The sequence below is a fragment of the Microtus pennsylvanicus genome, chromosome 17 (assembly GCF_037038515.1).
Source record: "Microtus pennsylvanicus isolate mMicPen1 chromosome 17, mMicPen1.hap1, whole genome shotgun sequence".
NCBI lineage: Eukaryota > Metazoa > Chordata > Mammalia > Rodentia > Cricetidae > Microtus > Microtus pennsylvanicus.
Window position 1 is genome coordinate 27,232,790 of NC_134595.1, and position 23,635 is coordinate 27,256,424.

Consider the following 23,635-nt stretch of genomic DNA (forward strand, 5'->3'; position numbering starts at 1 on the left):
CTCACAGAGGTGGAAGGAAGATTGGTATTTTTCATGGGCTAAGGAAGGGGGCAATGGAGAGTTGTTACTTAATCAGTATAGGGTTTCAGTTTGGGAAGATACAAAGATTTGCTTGGATGGGTGGTGGCTGTAGGGAGGGATTAAGGTCCTGAGTGGATGTGTATTGTTGGCATGGACACAGTCACGTCTAGGACCCTGATGCCTTGGGTCTGAGTACAAATGTTGACAATGTGTGCAGAAACGTCCACTCGAAATATTTACAGCCCGAAGACTGCTCTCCTACAGAGACTGCTCCTACCAAGATGAGCTAAGCCTGCTTCCTGCTCAGCTGTATACAATAACCTCGGCTCCCTGTCTATAATAGACATGCTGAGCTTCTAGGGTACTGCAGCTTCTCCATCAGATAACCCAAGCCGTATGACCGCAGCTCTCTGTACATGCGTCTGTGGTTCTGTCCTTTCTTCAGTACCTTGTCCCTAGTCAGGGTTGTGAGACCCAGGCTGTGGAAGAGCATGGCAGATGGTAATGGTTAACACAGCCAATTAAATGCCTGTTAACACTGCTGAACTGTTTATACCTAACATTGAAGCTGTATATTTTATTACAATAAAAATTGGGAGGAAATGGTTGTGATAAAAAAAATCTTGATGATAATTATAAAAGAAGGTATTTTCAACTGGGAAGTGGTGGTGCATGCCTTTAATCCCAGCACTCGGGAGGCAGAGGCAGGTGGATCTCTGTGAGTTCGAGGCCAGCTTGGTCTACAGAGCAAGTTCCAGGATAGTCTCCAAAGTTATAGAGAATCCCTGTGTCAAAAAACCTGAAAAAAAAAGAAGTATTTCTAAAGCCAAATATAACAAGGAATCAATACATATAATAAGGTAATGAGATTTCAAAATAGATTTGATGCAATTACAGAAAAGCAGTGGACTGAAACCAAAATGTCAGTTAAGAAACTCTCTGGTTTGAGCACAAGGATGATAAGATGGAGGAATCAGAATAAAGGTGAGGGGCACAAAAGAACCAGCACAAACACCAGAGAGAAGGAAAGGAGACAGACAGTGCGAGAGCCTTCCAGGATCGATGAAGGTCGCGGAGCTGTACATTCAAAAACCTCAGGGATCAAGTAGCTGGGAAAACAAAAAATAAAGCCACACTGAACCCGTGCTAGAAAAGTAGGAAACTAACTGCAGGAAGCCATTCTGAAAGAAGAGAGCTAACAAGTTAGGGGGGGCTCATGTGCAGACAGCTGACTTTTCCTGGGAACTATGGAAGCCTGAGAACAGTGGAGTTACGTCTCCAGCGCACGAGAAGACAACAGTGCGGCATAAAGCCCTAGACTCAGAAGTTACATGAAGGCAATTCACACAAGCAGTAACAAAGGCATACCTAAAAATATAGACCCATACTTAAAGAAGTTGGGTCAACTTCAAGTTGGCAGGAGATGTAAGGTCAGAGATTCAAGAAGGAAAGAAGGAAGAAGCCAGAGCTTAAATCCAAGTGGACAATGATCAAAAGGAACACTGTGGTTAATGAATGAGTGAGGAAATCTACAAATTAAAACTCAAGACAGAAAAAGCATAGAGACTGGAAAAGGCATCAAACTGAGGTCCCCTCAGGCCACAGCTGTTCCAGTGGGGAGTAAAGGTACAAGGGGGCCTATTAATGACTCCTGATGTATTAAAGGTTATCTGTACCATCTGGAGAATTGTTGAGACCCCAGAGGCTGAACATGCTTGATGGAGAGAGGGCAGTTAAAATACTCAAAATAGGATGAAAAATATTAAGGATGGACCAGATAGAATGGTAAGGGGCAGAGACAGAATCAGTTGTCAGTCAGAGGGAAGGAACAGCATGAGGGATAGAGATAAAGACATCTCTTCCAGCCACACAATACGTTAAAATTAATTAGAGGTTCTAGTGAAGATAAACCAGATGCTAGCCAAAGGACAGCTGGCACGGTTGTATTATCATCAAATAAAAGAGACCATGAGGGCAAATGGATCACTAGAGGTGAACATAACTTCACACCCATCAGGCAGATGCAATGGCTTTACACCTAATGGGGTCTCAGTAGATGAGAGGGCAAATGGGAATAGGCTACTTCGTGACCACGGTGGGGCATTTCAGAATGTCCTCTGGTTTGGTCAAGAATATGTGGGCCGAGGGGTAGCCTGACGGGGGAAGCGTTCACTGTGGCCCTGAGCCTAGACTTTTGCTGGAAACAAGAATGCCAGTCCCTGTCGGCTATCGGCAAGGTCATTTCCTTGGATTGTGTTCGCAGAGCGCAGCCTTGAGAGATGAAATATTGTCCTCTTGGGGATGAAGAGCAGGCTTGCGGTAAGAGCCAAGCTTCTCAGCTAAGAGAGCAAACCCACAACGTGCGAGGCATCCACTTGGGCCTTTGCGCTGTCCCCAGACACTCAGTAAAGAAGTGCAGACAGAGGGACGCTTTACGAGGCTCACATGGCCTGTTCTGGATGGACAGTTACTTGGAGATATGGACGCGGGATAAATTACTCATGGTTATCAAACTGGGGTTTTGTTAGGAAGATGTGACTTACATTAGAAACAAATTTATTTATGGTTAAACTAATTTCCTTTTTCTTTTCTTTCTTTTTTTTTTGAGACAGCGTTTCTCTGTAGCTTTGGTTCCTGTCCTGGAACTAGCTCTTGTAGACCAGGCTGGCCTCGAACTCACAGAGATCCACCTGCCTCTGCCTTCTGAGTGCTGGGATTAAAGGCGTGCGCCACCACTGCCCGGCCGGTTAAGGTTAAACTAACTTTCATCAATCTAAATTACAATTGAGGGAGAAAATCCCCAGTACACATATATAAGGAATGCTGAGAGCAGGAGAAACAGTCTTCCTCAGGGAGGAGCACACCAGTTGCTCAGCCCTCAAAACTTAGATACAAAAAACATTATAGAGGCTGAGCAGGTTGTAGTTGAGTATTTAGGAATATTTATGCATATATATATTATATATATATGTAACAACAATTAGTGAAAAAGAGAGGCCACTAATTTGAAAGAGAGCAAGGAGGGGTATGTGGGAAGGTTTGGAGGGCGTCTGAACCTGAAGCTCTTCATCCTCTGGGACTGGCCATACCCAGCTGTAAAAGAAAACAATCTCCCATTCGCAACAACATGAGCTGAGCCTGGATGACCCCAGGAGAAGTGAAATAACCCGGGTCCAGAAAGACAACTGCCACATGAGCTCATGTGTGGAATCTAAAAACACCAAACCCACAGAGCAGGGAGTAGAAGTATGGCTTTAAGACCTGGAGAGTGGACTGGGCGTGACAAGCAGCAGCTGAAATGGCATTCTAGTCTTTATCATTTAGTTATGTAAGTGCTCCAGTCCAGTGGTGCTGGCTGCATTAGAAATACAGTATCGTTTGCTTGACACTAGATTACCTCCCGCCTGTGGAAGCCCACGTGAAGGAATGCTCACGGCAGTCATTCTCGACATACCCCAAATCGCTGCATCGCATAAAACCTGAATACATATACTTAGGTCATTTTGCCAATTTTACTTCAATAAAGCTGCAAATTTTAACTAAAACAAACCCCAGAACAGCCCCGACTGTCAAGCACTGTAAAACACATAAATATCTCATAGTCTGTTCTGCCAGCCACACAGTAACGATGAGGAGCACACAGTGCCATCAGGAGCAGGGACGAGCCACCCTGGACACAGTGAGGGAAGGAAGGTGGCATTTGCTTGTGGCTGGGGTAGACTGTGGAGGGGCCTTGTCAATGCTGTGTGCAGGGGCTGGACAGGGATGGCTGCCCAGAGGTGGGGTGCAGGTAGAGTGGGCAGCTCCGGACCTTTTCCGGAAGGGAAGACAAGCAGGGTCTGCGTTACATTTCCTTGTTCTTAGCACACATCAAGAATCCCTTTCCGACTGTTCTAGAGAAAAGACGTAAGGGTTAGAAGATGCAGATGACAAAGGCAACTCTGCCTGAGAGGGGGCCAGTGTCTTTGGGACTGGACTTGGGTGACCAATGGAGATGGGCTACCTACAGGGTATGGCCCCTGCTGCACTGCCCCTCCCCACAGCCACTCACTCTTTTGGCCACTTCAGCTTCCTGAGTTTTCCTTCCTGCCTCAGGGTGTGAGGTTTGCCATGTGTACAGAGAGGCCTCTGGCCTTTGTGGTCTCCTATGTTCCACCCCAGACTGCTCTTCTTCTCAGGGTAGGAGCAGGACCAGAGCTGGGGGTGCGGGTGTCCAGGAAGGAGGCAGAACAAGCTGGCGCTGTTCCCCTGCCAGGACAGGGCAGTACCAGGACCACAGCCAAGCAGGTACTGGGGCCCAGATGCTGGGCTGGCAAGCTCGCTTTCCTGGGCAGAGCTTCGTGGGCTTCCTTTCTCTAGATGGAGTCCACGAATCTCTTGGGGAGGTACACAAGGCTCAGGCCAGAGATGTAGGGAGTGTTTGGTAGCCCTCTCCTTCAGGTCCTGAAAGATGTCAAGTTTATTATAGTTTTTCTGTACTTCAGTACCACTTTGTGAAGCATGCAGTACAGCATGGAAAACAAGGAGAATGAATGAGACTTGAGTCCCTGACGGATGCCCTTGGGAACTGTGGATGCCAGGCATTCCTACGTGAGTAGCCATCACGTATGGTCCTGGCTTCAGAGGTGACTACCAGACAGTCTGCTGCTTGGCCACTGGCTCCTCAAAAATCCAATCATGAGTCCAGATGTTGTCCCAAGACCCATTTTGATACTCATCCAGACACCTGCAGAAATGCTAGCTCCCCCAGGAAGCCTGCCACCCTGGGCAAGGAGGGGGCCACGTTCTCTAGGGATCTGCAGACTGAGGGTGCTACTACATGCCTGGCTTTGGTTCACAATCATGGCCTTTCCCAGCCCTTCCCTGAAAGTTAGGCAGGGCCTTCCTGTTGGCCACTCCCAGGTCTCCTCTGGGACCTGCAGCTTTGGGGTCAGTTCAGGAACATTGTCTTCTCTTCGGGCTGAGCACCTGTTGTTGAGATTAAACAAGGCTGCCACCTGGATGTCACATCACAATCCAGCGTGGGTGACAGAGGTCCCAGGAGGAGCTTTCAGGATGATTGCCGGTAAAGTCTGCAGTGGACAGAGGTGAGTACAGATGGCCCCTGCTCCCCAGGGGTGCCCTCCCCTCCTTGACTGTAGCTAGCTATACCAGGAGCAGGCTGAGATTTCCCCTGGGGAAGATTCCTTGTCAGTTGTCCAGCTGTCCAGCTGCCTTGGGAGGCCGGGAGGTCTCAGGAAGCAGCAGTGACCATGAACACTGCGGGAGGTGGAGGAGGCGGAGCATCCTGGATGGTGTGGGGCTGCCTACACACCAGCATATCCACACTCTCCGGTTGCCTCCCCCCAACCCCCATTTCCCCGCTTTGGCTCCTGCCGGAAGGCAGCCCTGGCTGAAGGAAGCGGAGAGGCAGGGCTGTTGGCATTTCCGACTTGTTTGAAGTCAGGAACGTGGAAATGGCCTGAGAGACTAAGTGCAATGTGGCCTGAGCCTGGGCCAACACCCTGGAGTCCAAGGCCAGAGGCTGCTCTGGGTAGGGGCTCTGGCTTACCAGAGAGGCTGCTCCAGTTATACAAACATCAGATCAGAGAGGGCGTCACCTGGGTTCCTTCCTTCGGCTTGGACTTCTCTCTCCCAGCCCAAATAACAAAGCTCTCCTGACCCTAGCCTTTTGACACTTGTTTTGATGACTGTAGGCATGTCATTCATTTCCTGGCAGCTTTCTGGGTAGTTAAGATTCCTTCTGCAGACACAGTGGGGGCTGGTGTCTTGGGCAGCTTGCAGGGAGGGCTGCTGTGTGAGCATCCTTTCTTCTCAGCCATGGAGGGAAGGTCTCCCCACCCCACCCCCAGCAAAACACCTTGGTACAGGGTTAGGCATCATAGAGCCGTATAAGTGGTTGTGAGAGGGACAGGAGAGTCACTAGGGACAGTCAGGATAATGTCCAGGAAGAGGGGTCCTTGGAGCTGTGGTCTGTGCTCAGGTTGGGAGGGGTACATCCTTTCTCTTGCCCTCTGTCCTCAGTTACCACTGTCTGATGATGTAGAACCTGTACTTGGTGTAAGTTTGTGACTGAGTGTGGTCAGTGATGCTCTCGCTCATGTTCTGTCTCCAGCTGTCTCAAACTGTCCTATGTAAATGGGGCCATTGTGTCACCTTCAACACACCTGGCCAGATGCTCTTTAAATTTCACGTTCAGCAGGGCCAGAACCCACCCCCCTGGACATGCCCGGCCAGTGAGTTATGACTGTACCTTGCCTGGTGTCCAAACCTTCTTTTGTGTCTGTCCCTGGCTAGGCCACTTGCCTCCTGTACTCTCTTGAGACTTTGGGCCTTGATGGCCGTCCAGCAGCGCTGTAGCATCCATGTCAGAGGTAGACTTTCCAGGCCAAGCATGTGGCCTCCTGCTTCCCTCACAGAGCTGGGACTTCTTGGTACAGTGGTCCTTCCCCAGTACTCATCCCCAGTGGGCCTCCAAGGCTCCTGGGCCTGCTCTGCTTCCCATCCTGCCATCTAGCAAAGGTGGCAGATGTCTGCCCAAGGTCATTCTCACAGGCTCAAGGGGTTATGTCTGACCCTTGACAAGCTCCATACAAGCTCAGAGGATAGTGTGGGCTAGGCAGACCTTGGTGTGGAAGTTCAGGTTCAGGGGTCTGTCTAGAAGCTGCCCCAGTCTCTCTCTTTGTACTCCCAACCAGGCATACAGAGCCTTTAGGAGACACAAGCATGTACTGATTCCCAAGTGCAAGGGGGCAGGGCTGTGGTTGTATGCAGTGGGGCTTAATAACGGAAAGCTGGTTGAGCAAATAATTTGCCCTGATTTGTAAAGAAGTGTATACACACACACACACACACACACACACACACACACACACACACACGTCAGGCTGGGAAGATGGCTCAGTCCTGCCTCAAAAGCACAAGGACATGAGTTTGATCCTCAGAACCCACATTAAAAGGCAGGTGTTGTGGCATGCTTGTCATCCCAGCACTGGGGAGGGTAGAAACCGGATCCCCGGGGCTTTCTGGCTAGGCAGCCTCACTTGCTTGACCCTCTGTGTAGACAGCTTTCCTCATCACAAGCACACCAGTAATGTGTTGTACAAAGTCACCATAATGTTCTTGGTTGATGAGAATTTTTCAGCTCTACTTATCACCCTGGAGGACGATTTCTGACATGACTGCATGGATGCATGTGTACACACGTCATGCCTACATAGCCACGTCGGGATCCATTATCACAACGTACACAGAGATGTAGGTACTGCGTGCTTAAAATGATCCGTCCAACTCAAACCCGACACAAAGCCACCCTTTATTTGTGCTTTCCTCCTCTCTGAATCTGCAGTTGTCATCTCTCACAGTGATGCTCACTGTCCCATTTAGCTTTGTCAACTTGACACAGCCCAGAGTCATCTGAGAGGAAAGCCCTCACTGAGGAATTACCTAGACCTGAGAGGCCTGGGACCCCATGTGGAGATGCGCTGTCTTGATTCCCAACTGATGCAGGAGGGTCCAGCCTGGTGTGGGCAGTAGCAGGACCACACCAAGGCAGGTGGTCCTGGGATGTATAGTGAAGCTGGCTAGGCACGAGCTTGCAAGCAAGTAAGCCTGAGGATGAGCCAGCAAACAGGACTTCTCCATGGCTCCTGCCCTCATGTCCCTTAATGATGGATTGTGACTTGGGAGCGTAAGCTAGATAAATCCTTTCTTCTTCTAAATTGCTTTTTTCTTTGTTAGTGTTTCATCACAGTCACGGGAAGAAACTACAACATTCACATTATCCTCTGTATGTTTACCCCTCCATTAGTTTCAGAGCTACAAACACATACCTCAGTGAAGCACAAAACTACATCCGGAATTCCGTATTTGTTTACTATTCCTTCTTAGTTTATTTTTTCAGGCCTATGTACAGTCAAAGTACTTCATTAAAATTACTTTCTAAAATTAGTACTGAAGCAACTATTATAAATATAAGACATCAGTGGAAGGAAAAAAGAAATAAAAGATGCAGAAACAATCCAAATAAAACTATGAGTAAAAAAAAAATAAAACAGTTGAGGGCTAGGAGATAGCTCACTCGGTAAAGGGCTTGCTACACAATCAAGGCTTGAGTGTGAGCCCTAGAACACACATAACAGGGCTGAGTGTGGTGGCTCACACTTGTAATCCCAGTGCTGGGGGAGAAGGAATGGGTGGCTCCCTAGGACTTCCTGGCCATTCAGTCTAGTTGAGCTGGTGAGCTCCAGGCCAATGAGAGACCAGGGTTCAACTCTGGTCCACACACACACACACACACACACACACACACACGCACACAAACACGGATGCTCACTCACACTTGTGAATGTGTACACACAAACAGATGAAAAAGCTAAAATAAAAATACATTGAGTCAGGAATACTAGCAAATGCCTGTAATCTTAGCACTGGGGCAGCTGAGGCAGGAGGATTACTAGTTCCAAGCTAGTCTAAGACATATAGTGAGATCCTGTCTTGAAAAACCAAGGGCTGAGGATGTACCTAAGTGACAGAACATTTATCTAGCATGCCCAAACCCTGTGTTTAATCCTCAGAATTGAAAACAAGGACAAAAGCAAAACAAAGGCCACTGAATAATATGAATAGGAGGCCTGCAGATCAGACTATCAGTGACCATGAAAACACAGCAATTAGAAACACCTCAAGACCTAGCTATACCAGTGGTAACTCTTGGGCATATACCCAAAGGATGCTTCATCTTATTGCAAAGACACTTACTCAACCATGTTCATTACTGCTCTATTCATAATAGCCAGAAAGTGGAAACAACCTAGATGTCCCTTGATAGATGAATGGATGAAGAAAATGTGGTGCATTTACACAATGGAGTATTACTTAGCCGTTAAAAAAATTACATCATGGAATTTGCAGGCTAATTGACAGAACTAGAAAAAAAAGTCATCCTGGGTGAGGTATCCCAGACTTAGAAAGACAATTCTGGTAAGTATTTGCTTATATGTAGGTATTAGCTGTTAAGTCAATGATAACCAAGCTACAATCTGTAGAACCACAGAGAGTAGGTATAGAGTAAGGGACTAGAGGGTACAGATACTTGTTTTAAGAAAAGGGGAAATAGAATAGATACGTATGATTGGATATGGGGGGCTGGAATAGGAGGATAAGGTGAGGAGGGGAAGGAGAGAGGAGATTGAGAATGGGACTACAGAAAGAGATAAAATTAAGAACAATTTGAAGGATAGTATGGAAACTTAATACAGTAGAAGCTTCCTAAATACACACACACACACACACAGAGACATATATATTTCATTTAGATTACATTCATATATATATATATGTGTGTGTGTGTATATATATATGTATATATATACATATATATATATAGTGATCCCCAAATGATGGGGAGACAGAATCTCAACAGGACATCTCTTTGTCACCAAATGAAGCTTCTAGTGCTGGGATTGGGATCCCTAATATGAGCTCTTGGCCAAAGGGGGCCCATGGGAATCCCCAAACAATCCAGGCTATTGCCAAGACAATAAGTTGCTCTCCATAAGCTGACAGCAAGGCCCCATTATTGAAGACAATACCTGCACAACTCATTGAACGTAGAGAGCCTTCATCTCTACATGCTAGTGTCTTTGGTACAGGAAAATAGTCTGCATTCTACCAAAAGAGAAACATAAACATCAAGCCAGCCACAAACCCTTCGATCTACAATGGTGTCCTGTCTGCAACGCTAATGCTAGAGCAATGGTGGCACAAACCTTGTGGGAGTATCCAACCAATATCTGATTTGACATAAGGCCCACTCCATGAAATGGAGCCCAGACCTGACACTGCTTGAGTAACCAAGAACCAGAGACTAGATAGATAGATAGATACCCAAGGGACTTAGGATAAAACCAAATACTACTGGTCTAAAAAAGTTGTAGTGATAAAATGACTCCTAATAACATTCTGTTACAAGCATAAATCAGTTCCTTACTCAGTCAGCATCAAAGAAGCTTCTGAAGAATATGGGAACAAATACAGAGACCTAAAGCCAAACATTACACAGAGAGTGAAAGACTTTGGAACATTTGACCCTAAATAGAATGTCTCCATCAAATCTCTCCTTTCAGAGCTCAGGGAACACCATAGAAGAATAGGCAGAAAGAACCAGAGAAGATGGAAGACAGACAGACAGACGGACACACACACACACACACACACACATACACACACACATTGCAGGATATTTGATCACACTGTGAACCCTGAGTTTGTGTTAATTAAATAAAACCTTGGGTCAGGAGGCAGAGCCAGCAACTAGTTGGCAGGAAGTAGGCATAGAGAATTAGAAGGAGTCTGGAAAACAGAGAAATGCACAGGAAGTAGTAGGGAGGGACTTTGGTTTGGTGGTCTTTGGTTTGGGATGGAAGGAGAGGCTCTCACTTGCTGGATAAGGAGGAAGGCCAATTGGTTGCTTCTCGGGCCTCTCTGAGCTAGCAGGTTTTCACCCCAGCATCAGATTCCGAGGTCTTTATTGGTAAAATAGAACGACAGAGACTAAGTTAAAAACTACATCTTGCTGCATGCAGTTCTGGTGGAAAGGGGAGTCACGCCTAGGCTTGGCCTGAGCAGCGGGAGAGTGATGGTGGAGCTGCAGTCGGTGGCTGAAACAGCAGTAGATTCAGGTGCGGTCGCTGGGCCAACAGTAAAACAACACACGCAAAAAACAAACAAACAAAAAACAATAACGAAAACAAACCAACACCCTCTAAATCAATATGACCAGAGACTGAAGCAGCATGCACAGGGCCTGCCTGGGTCTGTACCAGGTCCTTTGGGTTTATATTATGGCTTCCAGCTTAGTGTTTTTATAAGACTCCTGAGTGTGTGAACGAGTGGGTCTCTGATTCCTGTACCTTCTCTTGGGATCTTTTCCTTCTGTTTGCTTTTCTTATCCAACGTCAATGTAATAGTTTTTTTTTTAATTATCTTATTACATTTTATTATTATCTGTTAAGAGCTTGTTCTTTTCTAATAAGAGGCAGAAGGGGAAATGAACCTTTTGGGAGAGGAGATGGGGGAGGAACTGGGAGGAAAAGGGTAAAGGAAAGTCATAATCAGGATGCAATATGGATTATATGAGAAAAGAACTTATTTTAAATAAAAGAAAGAAAACAGAAAACAGGAAAATAAAAAAAAAAGAAAAGAAACATCCCAAACCAGGTCAGGGAGAGGGCTCAGTAGGTAAAGGTGGCTACCTGAATTCTGTCCCTGGAGCCCACATGGTGGAAGGAGAGAACCAACTCCTGCAGAGTATCCTTTGGCCTTCAAATGTGTGCTATGATACGCGCCCATTTTCGCAAATCAATAACATGTAATAAAAAAATTCTACTGAAAATAAAGGGCCCAGGGGAAGGGACTACCAATGATAGAAGAACATTTCAGTGAGCTCCGGGCAGCAGCACACAGTAGGAAGTGCCCACAGTGAGTCTTCAAATGAGGGCAGCAAAGGACAGAAGAATTCCTTGAAGATAACAGAAGTTTCTCAAATATCATGAAAACCATATAACCACAGGCTGTGAGGAGTATGTATGTATGAACCTTGAACAGAAAGGTTAAAAATACCACAGTAACACACCTGAGAATCAAACCACTGGGAAGCAGGGGCAAAAGGGAAATCTTGCAGTCAGAGGGAAGAAGACATGTTAGACCCCGTCCAGCCACACGAGAATGGCAGGAGCCATTCTGTTAGAACTGTGCAAAGTCAGTGGAGCACTTCCTTTAAAAATGGAATGTTCAACCCAGAATTCTACAGCCACACTGCAGACACAGCTTTCAAAAGGAAGGTGAACAAACCCATTTCTCAGACAAGATAATTTATGCACATCAAGTGAACACTACAAGAAATGTCACAGGAAGTCTTGCTGGAATAGTGTGAAATGGGAAGGCACTTTTACATAAGGAATGAAATCTGGAAACAGCAAAGCTGGGTAAACAGAAAAGACTGTCTAATTTTAAAGTCTCTATAGATGACAATTGGCTGTTTACAGATAATATTAGCAGTGTATTATTTGGGCTTCTTACCTATGTGAAACTATGACAATAGCATGCAGCAGCATGGGGAAACAGATGGATGCTATTTCAAGGTCCTGACATTGAATGAGGAGTGCAGTTCTATCTGAAGACAGAATGTTGGCCAAAGGGGTCCCACTTGCTCCTCAACATTCTAGACTAAAGCTGTTGCTCACTCTCCGTAGCCTGATGGCAAGGTCCTACTGCTGAACACATAACTTACATCATCGAAGATGAGAAAAATTGAGCTGGTGCCCATCTAGGATCTTCACCACTGCTGACTAGTACTGGCAGTTACTCCAAATGCTACTAGAGGAGAAAAGTAATTAATTTCACATGTGAACAGTAAATCAGGAGGCTAAGCCAGCCATACTGGTAACCGTTATCAAACGCAAACACTATAAAGGCTTCTGTTGAAAAAAGAGAGACTGCCAGGCTGGATAGAAAACATCCAACTTCATGCCCTTTTGCCCTTAACAGGAGAGAGAATAAAGGCCACCATCGGCATGGTGCTGTGAGCATTCTGGAATTTGGAACGAGAAGTCGCACCTGCTCTGGCCAGGCTGCCGCTGTTTGCGCTATCGTTTCTATACACCTGTTGTCCTGGCCTTTGGGGTTGGGGTTCACATCTTAGCCATAAGACAAGCGTCAGAGAAACATTCAGAGAAGTAAAGAGGCAGTGCTCGGCAGTGAGGGGTCTGTTCAGGAAAGGCCTCTTAGAGGAGCCAGGCAAGTGTGGGAAGGGGAAGAGACACGGATCTCATTGGTGCTCTCAGCTCTGCTGTGTCTACAAGTAGAGAGGGCAGATGGTAAGGAAGGTTAGGAACTGGGCATCAAGTGAAGATACACTTGCAGAGGACAGAGCCTGGACTACAGTGACTGCAGATTCTGAGAAGTGGTCTAGGGAGCAAACAGGACTTCAGTTTGGGTCCCCCTGTGGGGGCACAGTAAGAAAACAGCTGGATACATCTGAGCCCTAAGTTCAGCTTCCTCACTTGCACGTCTCACTCACAGACTGGTTCTACTTTCCCAAGTCTAGCCCTCTCTGTACAGGACCCCTGGCTACCAGCTCTAGCCATCTAGAAAATCCTCTCTAACCCAGGCCCAAGTACAAGCATACAAGGAAACCCTGACATCAGAGGGAGAAATCACTGTCTTCTATGCCAGAGCCAAACCGAGGCTCACAAGAGGAACAACAAGTCAAAGATGACAAAATTGCATGTAGAATACGAAAAGAGAAGAAGGAGGAGGAGGAAGAAGAGGAGGAGGAGGAAGAGGAGGAGGAAGAAGAAGAGGAGGAGGAGGAGAAGAAGAAGAGGAGGAGGGGGGAGGAGGAGGAGGAGAAGGAGAAGGAGATGAAGAAGAAGAAGAAGAAGAAGAGGAGGAGGAGGAGGGGGGGAGGAGGGGGAGGAGGAGGAGGAGAAGGAGAAGGAGAAGAAGAAGAAGAAGAAGCCGCCGCTCTGGCCTGGTGTCTGCAGGGTAGAGATGGACTGTGCTCTAAGGGTAGGAAGGTCAGCACCTCTGATGGTGTGGAATCAAGCCTTGCCTCAAGGGTGTGAGAACTGTTGTTCTGGTCAGCAAGAGTTCGAGTCAAGCTGACTATTAACTGTCCTTCTCACCTTTGGGCTCACCCTCTCACCTCTAAATCCTTGCCGTTTTCCCACCCCGGGCTCTATAGTTCATGCACTGCCTCCAGAGTTTTCCCAGAGACCTGTATAGTAAGTAGTTTCTCAGGCGCAATGGTCAGGGAAGATCAGAGCCTTAACATGGCTGGAGGATGGGTGGAGACGGCTTCCTGGAGTGCCAGCACCCCGTTGGCTCCTTCACCCTGCTCGGGCTGGATACACAGCTAGGGAAGCCCTTGATCACACTTCAGCCACTGTACCACCTTAACAGACTCCCGGCCCTTGGAGGAGCCCAGCACCCTGAAGGACGTGGCTCACATGGCTCTCCCTTAGAAGCAGACAGGTTATAACTGCTACCCAAGGCCACAGCGGGGGCTCCCAGTGCCAAGCGAGACACGATTCAGGCCCGGAGGGCCATATTGCAGCTTCAATCTTTACTAAGTGTCTGGCAGTAAAAGTTCCAGCCAGCAGGCAGGCGGTGGGCAGCACCCTAAACCCACCAGGAACTTCTTACCTCAGGAGCTTCAAAAAACCTCAGCAATAACGTGTGCGCTCAGTAATTTCCGGGCCAGCTGCTATGGCACGAGGAAGCAGCAGAACAGAAGGTCCTTCCCAGATAGGGGCCAGCCTCAAGCTAGAGCTGTCATGCTGGGAACATGTCTGCATTTCTCTAAGGAAGTCATAAGAAGCGCCAATCTCATGCAGGGCACTTCTGATTCCCGCTGGGATGTGGGGTAACACGGAAAATTGGGGCATGCGTTCTTTCACTCATTCCTTCAACAAGCCTACTTTTAACCAAGCTGTGAGGGCAAGGACAGCTTCTGACGCCATCTCTTGCTATGTGGGGTTGAATGAGGGCCAGAGCAGGGGAATCCTCTCAGCCTGAGGGGCCTGGGGACACTCAGCAGACACTCTGCTCTTGAGCCAATGCCTCCTTTTCTCCATATAGCCTTGACAGTCACCTACCCACATGCCCCAAGGGCTGTTTCGGGCTAGATAAATGGGCATGGCTTCCTGAAGAATTCCACTTTCTTTTCCATCGAGCAGAGGGAAAGGCAGGGTACACTATGCACACCGCACACCTTGTGCACATCAGCGGGTTTGTTTGTTTTTTTTGTATGTTTTGGGGAGAGGCTCCTGTAGGGTGCATGTTTTCCTAGGAGCCAGAGGTTGGTTTCTCATGTTAAGAGGGTCAACCATTTCAATAATATTTTTCACCTGTGATGTGGGAGTGGAAAATTCAAGGCTAGCCAGAATGCTCAAAGAACATACTGACAGAGATCTGTTAGGATGAGTCTTCACGTTCCTGAGATGTACAGGCGGCCTCTTCCTGCTGGGGAGTCCCTGAGCACAGTTCTTCCTGTCTACAGCTTACAAGTCCCAGGCCAGAGGGATTTTCAGTGATGGCTGCCTCTCCTCTCGCTCCATGCCCTCCCTGTTCATGTCACCAGACCCTGCCACCAAGGTGAGGAGGCCATTCTGAGTGGGCACAAGAAGGCTGTGGAGTGCCACCATGGTGGACTGTGTGGGTTGATGCTGGCAGCTGTGGGGATCGGTGTTTTGGAGATGGTGGTGGTGGACAGGCTGGTGGACAACGTTCCATGTCAGGATGGGAATGCAGACTATGAGGCTGGTGATGGAGGCACTGCTCAAGATGGTGGGGTTGCCAATATGGGGCCGAAAGAGGCAGTGCTGTGGCAGAGGTGAGGAGCCAGTGGTAGTACTGATAGTGGAGGTGGTAATGCTAATGGTGACTGCCATTGTATGTGGCAGAGGCTGTGGTTAAGAAGATGGTGTTTTAACTGTAGACCAAGTTGGCTCAGTTGTTTCTAAGCTGATTGGGTGATCGGGTGATTCGGAAGACTTCAGGGCTAGCGCTAAGTGGTCACTTCATCACAGCTCATTACCCCCCCTCCCCCACCCCCTCCCCCGCTGTGCACAAGTGGTCGGCTCAGGGTCAGACCCTGGGAACAAGGAGACTCAGGCTTTGTCATCCACTGACACCTTTCCTGCATCCGTGTTGGGGGGTGGGAATTACCTTCGGGAGTCCCGTTTAGAGGGTCTGAGCCTGGATGACCAACCTTTGGACTAAGAATGGGAGAGAGGCGTAAACCCCTCCACACTGCCCCTAGCTGCCAGCCCTGCCCAGCGCAGGTCTTCTACAATTAAGCATGTCAAGCCAGAATTCCTTCTGGCTCCGGGCCTTGGGTGTTAACTGCATGTGAGTCTGAAGTGGCCCAGAGAGGGCTGAGACCATCACAAGCCAGATGCCCCACTGGGAAAACTGTGACCAGAGGCCATATACCCACTGCCACATAGCTCTGTGAAGGAACAGGAGCGAGGGTCCCCACTTGGTAGCTCTGTGGATGCCTGGCGAACAACTCTGCCAATGTCCCAACAGGTCGGGCCATGAGCCGGAGGGGCGCGCCGCGCTCCGCTGGCCTGGCTGTCGCCTAGGTGCCCTGGCGGCTGCTCGCCCCGCCCTGCCCACGCCTCTCCAGCCAGCCGCTGTCCGGCCTTGGCGGCGGGAGAGAGGAAGCGCTGTCCTCATTCCACCTCTGGCTGCTGCGGTGCCAAGATGCTGGCTGCTGCAGCAGCGGGAGTTGGGGAGGAGGGCAGCGACGCCCTCCCTGGAGCCCCCTCGAGCTCGGGGTTACTCACGTAGAGTCCGGAGTGCTCGGCGCCGAAGAACGGGAAGGGCACCGAGAGGGGCTGCAGCCCCGAGCCGCCGTCGTCCTGCTTTGGGGTGACGGCGTCGCCGCGCTTCGTGCCGAACGGGTAGAAGTCGGCGAGGGGCACCGCAGAGCGCACCCCGCGAGCCCCGAGCCCCAGGGCTGCGGCCAGCAGCAGCGCCCATGCGGCACCGCGGCGCATCGCCAGGCTCCGAGGGAGGACCAGGGTGCTCGGGCAGGTGGCCGCAGTCACCGCACGGCCAACTGGCCGCACCGTCGCCTGTCGCTAGCTCGCTCGCGCTGCACTCCAGGCGCAGCGCTGCTTAGGAAGGAGCGCAGACCGCCGGCCCACCTCCGGTCCCAGGGTTTAAATAGTCAGCCTTGGCGGCCACCCGGGAGGGGCGGGGAGAGGCGGGGTCATGCAAATAGTGGCAGTTTTAACTTGCTGGTCTTCTTGGCGGGAGCCGGAGTGAGGTCTCCCCGTTTCTAGGCTCTTAAAGTCGGACTAGTTCTGGGTTGGTTCCCCCTCCAGCCCCCAGATCCCCTAGCTTCTGGAGCTCTCTTGCAGTTGGGCATTCATGAGGTGAGGGACTGCCTTCTCTAGGCACCAGCTTGGGGCTTGCCCACCAGGGGCGCCTGGGCTAATCCAGCAGTTCTGAAGCTGACTGGTTGCCCTAAGGCCTGATTTTGGACAGGTTTCCTGAGTGTCCTCTGGGTCCCTGTCTGTCCAGAGCATCTTTCCCTGATAGAATGTCAGTCTGGGCCCACTTTGTCCTGCAGCACTTAGATGAAACAAGTGTGCCCACCACACCCCAATCCTAGCCTAGGTCACCAACTTTCAATGCCAGATGAAGCCTGTCCTAGGGTCTGTTCCTTATCTGGTTTTATTGAAGGTGAAACTTGAGCCTGGGAGACTTGAAGACTTACACAGCTTTCTCCCTATGTAAGGGTTTTTTTTTTATCTGAAGGGATCAGACACCAATCACAGCTGGAAAGTATCAGGGAGACCTGTGGGATAAGCCAGTATCAAGGCCCAGGGGCACATCAGTTGCTATGGTGCCTTAACCTTCCTTGCTCATCTTGATAATTGATTTTTAAGTGGCTGTCCTGCCTTAGGAGTGCAATCTAATCCATTTCTGTGTCCCCAGAATCACTACAGGGATTTGACTCCTAGGGCCTCAGTCCCCACCTTCTTGTCCACTCCCACATCCTGCTATTGGGTGACGTATAGCTATAAGCCAAATCTGGGCTCTCCAAAGGCAAGATGATTTCTCTCAAAGAGAAGAAGATGAAAAATAACCCTGCAAGAGTAACAGCTGCCATTACTGAGATTCTGGGTGGTTTTATGCTGGCTTTGCGTTTTCCGTGTTTCCTGAAATCTCTCTAACAAGCGTGTGCTCCTAACAGAGCAAGGAACATTACATGCTATTTTTTAAGGTATAGCAGAGAGTTCTATGTGTGTCAGTCAGTGGTTCCTAGCTTATACAGATTCTGTTCTCAGCAGCCTTACCACTGTGATGTCAGGGACAGGCACTAAATTTAAGGACATCTTTGTTTGCAATGGCAAGAGCCTGAAAGTGACCAATTCCTTCCATCCTAGCCTAGTGGCTGGCTTGCCTTGCTCTTACCCACATACCTCGCTTTGTGTGGCGATCCTGTTTTGCAGAGGGATAAACCAAGGCTGGAGACGGGAAAGGTTCACCTCTACAGTTAGCTATAGAAGATCAGCCCCTGGTGACAGAGGTGGCGCATGCCTTTAATCCCAGCACTCAGGAGGCAGAGGCAGGTGGATCTCTGAGTTTGAGGCCAGAGTGAGTTCCAGGACAGTCAGGGAACTACACAGAGAACTGTGTCTCCAAAAACAAACCAAACCAAACAACAACTATAAAAGATCAGCCCTTGGGCCAGGCTCCTGGATTTAAGAGTGCTTTGTGGGACGTTCCCTGGCTTCACTGACCAGGCCAAGTCAGTGTCATCAGGACCAGGCCTCTCAAGGCCTCCTCTAGCCCAGAGCTTCCAGCCGGCTTGGTCACTATACCCAGTACCCAGGAGCTCTATCTAGCCTCTTTGTTGGGTTCCGTGCCTGCTAGGAAGCTCCAGTCTCCTCTCTCACATGAAAATGCAGTCCCAAGGGTGGAAGTTTAGGGGAATACAGATTCGCCTTCCTGCCCCTGGGACACTAAACAGAATCCGTCACTAGCCAGCTCTGCTGTCTCCAACCGTGTACAGCCTTGCTTTACCCTGAGTGCCCGGCCCCACCTCAGCCCTGCCACCCTTCCCCCACGTAGGTGCCTCAGAGGGTCCCAGCAAAGCCCCACGTCTGGATGTGGGCTAGGGTCAGCTTGGGAACTTCCGGGGTGCCTCAGGACTCAGTACACTGCCAGGTACACAGTGTTGTTCAATAAATCCCTTGATTGAAGACCGTCCTTCCAGGCATGGAAAGCAGTGGGCAGCAAGTGGGGTCCGGACTGCTTCCCACAAGAACCCCCTGACCCGCTGCGGGGTAGAGGACACAGGCTGATCTCAGAACTGGGCTTGTGGGGAGGTACAGCTGCAGGCTGGGTCCTCCGATCTCCACCAAGAGAGGTGGCACTGACCTCTATCTCCAACTGGGTGCCCTGTGCAGACTTTCAGTGAGGCTTGGGAGACAGGGTTTGGGGGTGGAGTGGGGCTAACACAGACCTCACTGTTGTTGCTGGGCATTATTTCACACACACACACACACACACACACACACACACACACACACCCCACACAAAGACCCACGGGCAAAAATCGAGGGGAAAATAGTTTTTTTTTTTTAGGTGCTAAAAATATTGTCAGGAAATACTTTTCAGCAACGTGCTGTTTTAGGTCCCCCCCTGGACTCAAGGGCGCCTTTGTCTCTACCACAGAAAATCCACATTTATCACAACCAAAATCGTTTTATCAAGCAGGCTCATGTTCTCAGGAAACTTGAGCCCCCCAAGAGGCCTGTGACACTTTAATTTAGGGCCCGACTGTGTGTGCCTGTTTTGGTGGGGGAGCCCCAGAGCCACCCACCAGATGTTCAGGCCTTAGGAAACCGTGAAGGTCAAGATGGGGAACACTATCGTTGTTCTGCCTGGTCGGGGGGATTGGGCTAGTCAGCTCGTCCCACACAGCGGGCCTGAGGCTGCCGCCCACCCCTGCCTCTTTCCGCCTTCCTTTTGGATGTTGCTGGAGAAACCCACGCTCCCCTGCAGCAGCTCTTTCCATCACGAGGTACAAACAGAAGCTCCCTCCCCACTAGTGACCCTTGACTGTTCCAGGATGGGGTGGGAGAGGCCTCAGAGCCCAGGGCAGGTGGGGCCCTGCTCCTGAGGAGAAGCACATAGCGTACCCACAGGTGAGACTAGACAGTCTGCCTCGACAGAGGGGGAGGACGCCATACCTGCAGAGCATGTGCACATGGGGCCTGCCAACCCCAGCGCCCATGACGTGACCTTTGCTATTGATGCTCAGCATGTGCTCCCCAAATGGCTACAACTTGCTTTGTTTCAAGCAAATGGGAACTGAAAAGGCCAACGCAGGTGAGGCTCAGGCAGAGCTTTCCCACCCGCTTGAGTGGGCAGTGATGCAGGAATTGGCCTATGGGAAGCTCCGAGTCCACTCGAGGTACAGGGTGGCCGGGAACACGTGCAGATGCAGGCCTGGGCTCCACCAGGTACCTTGAAGGCCAGCTCCTTCAGGGACAACTCTATTTCCTGCTTCCTGAAAACCGAGGCAGCTGACACAGGATAGGCCTGTAGACCTGGAGAAACCACAGCTGATAAAGTCACGCTGCTGGGATAATTTTTAAAGGCCTTGGGAAAACTCCGATGACATCGTGCCAAGGAAAACATTTGGGAAACAGCATTCGGAGCAGCGTGCCCCTTACAACCATCCTAAGTGTGTGTTCTGGAGGCGGGAACAGCTCAGGTTTCCCCTCTGAAGGAGTGGGGTTCAGATCTTTACTTGCCTCCTGCGAGGTTTTATTTTCTCGTATAACAATCTTCCTGTCAGGTACGGATCACATATTCCAGATGGTCTCCAAAGACTGGATCACCCAGGAACACTGCAGGGACCTCGATTTGTGTGACAAACTTCGTGATGCTCTGCAGTGACCAAATTGACCAGTGACATTTCTCAGATGCATCTTCATCGTCGCACCGTACGGGATGTATTTTTAAGAAAAACGTCAGCGTTTTAGACATCTCAAAGAAACAGGGCATGTCGAGTGCATTCTGCTCCAACATAGTCAAGAGGAGCCTTTGCCTCCTGCTCCAGCTCTGACACTGACCAATCTCGGCGTGATACTGAGCTCTCCAGCTCTGACACTGACCAATCTCGGCGTGACACTGAGCTCTCAGTCTGGGCCCAAGCCCTTCTGTTCTGTTTGTCTTCTCCCTACACTGACCTGAGAGGCTGGTAAGGCCAGTGGTTCCAGACTGGGGCATCCCAGGGATGGGCGTGGCCAGAGCCCCCGGGTCAAGAGAATAAGGATGTTAGTACCCTCAGTATGTCCCAGATCCCTCAGTGGAGGTTGCACGATCGCATGTGTCTGTCAGATTTTGTGTTATCTCTGGTAAGAACCGGATCAATGCCTGATTCTTGGCCCTCTGTGTGTATTTGTACCTGTTTGTCTGTCTCTCTACTATGTTCAGAGCCCGAGGAGATACCTCGCCTGTATTTTGTGCTCCTCAACCCCTGGAGGGGATGAGCAGGCAGAGGCTCATCTCTGGAGCCACATACGGGTTCCAGGTCTAACAACATACGTGTTAACTCCAGGCTCTACGAGGAGCCCTGGGGCTCCACTGTGGCAGGACCAGGCCTGAGGGCCACTTTCTCATTTTCATAGACATCCAGAGAGCCTGTTCAGATTGCTCAGGTTAGGGGCAGAGCTAAGGCACCCATCTGAAGCCAGCACCTCTCAAATGGATGTTGGGATCCATCAGACTTCGTACAGGCCAGGAACCAAATGTGGGCGGTCCAAAAAAAAGAAACTGCCTGCTTCCCTTGGAAGTGGGACTGGGCAATTCTAGTACTGAGGTTTCATAACCCTTTCCTCCCAGACTCTGGGGAGGACAAGAGCCAGAAGGCTGGGTCCCCCACCACCTGCATAGCCTGAATCGTTCACCCCAGCTGCCTCCTTCCTTGGCCTCACCTCTGCCTGTCCTCTTTAGTCTGCATTCCTGTGCCTGCAGCTCCACTGGGCAAGGCCCGAATGGAATGAGCTGTGGGGTCCTGGGTTTGACCAACAGATAGTTACCTATCTGATCCTGGCCCAGCTGCAGCTTCCTCACCCCCACACACTGGTCTTAGAGCGTGGCTGGGAAAGCCTTTCACAAGCACCAGCCCTCTGCTCAGGGCAGGAGTCACCAGACTCTGACACACACGAATGTGCACACGCCTTCGAAAATGTTTAGAGAAATGCAATATATTCTTTAGAAAAATCCCTTTTCCCCAAATACATTCTTTTATGTTGAATAAGTAACAGCAATATTCCCCGCAGTGATTCAAATACTCAAAGCGCAGCATTCTTGAAAGCCCTCATTGTACTTAATGTTCTTCCGAGCACCCCGTGTAAAGGCCCCAGATCACCAGGGAGCACCTTGGCTGGACCACAGCGTCTTTCACTTTGGTGCTGAAAAGTACCCAGGCCCCTCACTGCTAAAGTGTGTCCTCAGCTTCCAGGTACATTTACGGGATACCTCCTCAGCTGGCAGCTTCAATCCCACTGATGTCCCCGGGATACCAGTGAACCCTGCGAGGATAGGAAGAGGCATTGACACTGCAAGTGTGCTCCTTGAATGAGCAATGGAGGAGCTCCCTGGCCTCCTGTGCCAATCGCCAGCTTCTGGGCCACTCTTGGATCCTTGAGCAGGGAGGTCAACTACAGCCAAGGGAAGGAGGAAGGTGAGGCCCAAGTAGAAAGCCCCACTTTCTCAGTCCTGGATGGGTCAGGCCATCCACTTTCCTACGCCTGGCTCAGTGTTGGCTGGTGCCTGGAAACCGTAGGTGGGCATAGAGCAGGTCACCTTTGCCACCGCCCGCTTATCCTTTGTCCAGGGAAGCCACTGCTGAAGGGTCCCTGTGCTCTTCCTTTCAGAACCTCAGGATCTTTCTTCACACGGTCTTCAGTGAACCAGCCTGCTTCCCACCTCGGCTGCGCAGGGTGTGGTTCCTAAGTTCAGCCAAAGGTCTGACAGGATGGCTGGTTTTAAGTCTGGCGGTCTTGGAGTCAATGACAGGCGTCATACACCTCGGCCACAGCTACATGACTGTGACTGGATGAGCTCCAGGAGCTCTGGCCTTTCCTGCCCCATGCCAGCATCCTTGAAGATGCTTTGGGAGGTTCGGGCAGAAGCACAAGCCGTGGGGCAACCTGCACCCTGTGGTGTAGGCAAGCATTTACCAGGCTCACTGATCACCCAGAGGTACTGGAAATGCCATTTACAATGCCAAAGAGCCTGGGGAAGAGAAGCCATTCTGACCACTGCTGAATAGGAGAGAGGTTTACAGATGCCATCAGGTGAGGCAGGAGCAGGTTCTGGCAAAACGATGGCCTCGGTGTCTCCATTGCGCCAGAGCAAGATTCCCTACTGGCACTTGCCAGCACTTTTTGTGTGGAAATGGGAGATGCTGGAACAGCTTCTTATCTCCCACGGCCAGCGAGTCACGGACTTGTAGCTGAGCCATTTCCAGCCACCTGCCACGGCACCGGGACTGCAGTTCCTGGATGTGGAAGAGTCTGTGGCCTCTGGATATGGGGTGTGGCCGCTGGCCTTGCAGGACACTGTGTTTTTGGCTCTTGCCAGTGGAAATGTTTTCCATGTGTTTCCCTGTGTTTACAGATCTGAGGGCATGGAATGCAGCCCGTGGTGAGGGAGCTGGTCTGACAGGGCCCGGTCACCAGTGCTTGGCCCAGTAGCAGGGCCAATGTGGGAATGGATCCCCGGGCTGGTATGGGCTGATGGGTGGTCAACGTGCCTGCTCCTTGCAGCAGGAAGGAATATTAAAGAGCAGTGACCAACAGCATGGTCCAGCCCAACCTATGTGTTCCCCACAGGCAGGACTTCTGCAGTCTGAGGAGGAGCTGAAGGAATAGCATGCTTTGGTTGGTAGCTGCCTATATGTGCATCTTCTCACGACACACCAATGCTTGTTGAGCTTGCCCCCCCCAAGTGGGCATAGCACCAGTTTCCCCAGTAGCACAGGGCTCTAAGCCCCCCCACCCCAGAGCCTGCT

At 50.1% G+C, this 23,635-nt stretch overlaps 1 protein-coding gene and 1 long non-coding RNA gene across 5 annotated transcripts in view; one reads left to right on the forward strand and one right to left on the reverse strand.

Moving 5' to 3' along the window:
* Sned1 (sushi, nidogen and EGF like domains 1) overlaps positions 1-16,717 on the reverse strand; it is a 59,430-nt gene extending 42,713 nt beyond the window's left edge. For all 4 annotated transcript variants that reach the window (XR_012908184.1, XM_075951777.1, XM_075951779.1 and 1 more), the window contains exon 1: positions 16,377-16,717. Coding sequence is in view for 3 of the 4 variants with exons in the window: in XM_075951777.1 (XP_075807892.1) it covers positions 16,377-16,589 (213 nt within the window). In the remaining variant the exon portion in view is untranslated. The remainder of the gene's footprint in view (positions 1-16,376) is intronic.
* Positions 4,999-20,430, forward strand: LOC142836993 (uncharacterized). The gene is made up of 3 exons (XR_012908185.1): positions 4,999-5,108; positions 15,086-15,180; positions 20,411-20,430. It is a non-coding gene; the product is annotated as an uncharacterized LOC142836993 (long non-coding RNA).
* The last annotated feature ends 3,205 nt before the right edge of the window (positions 20,431-23,635 follow it).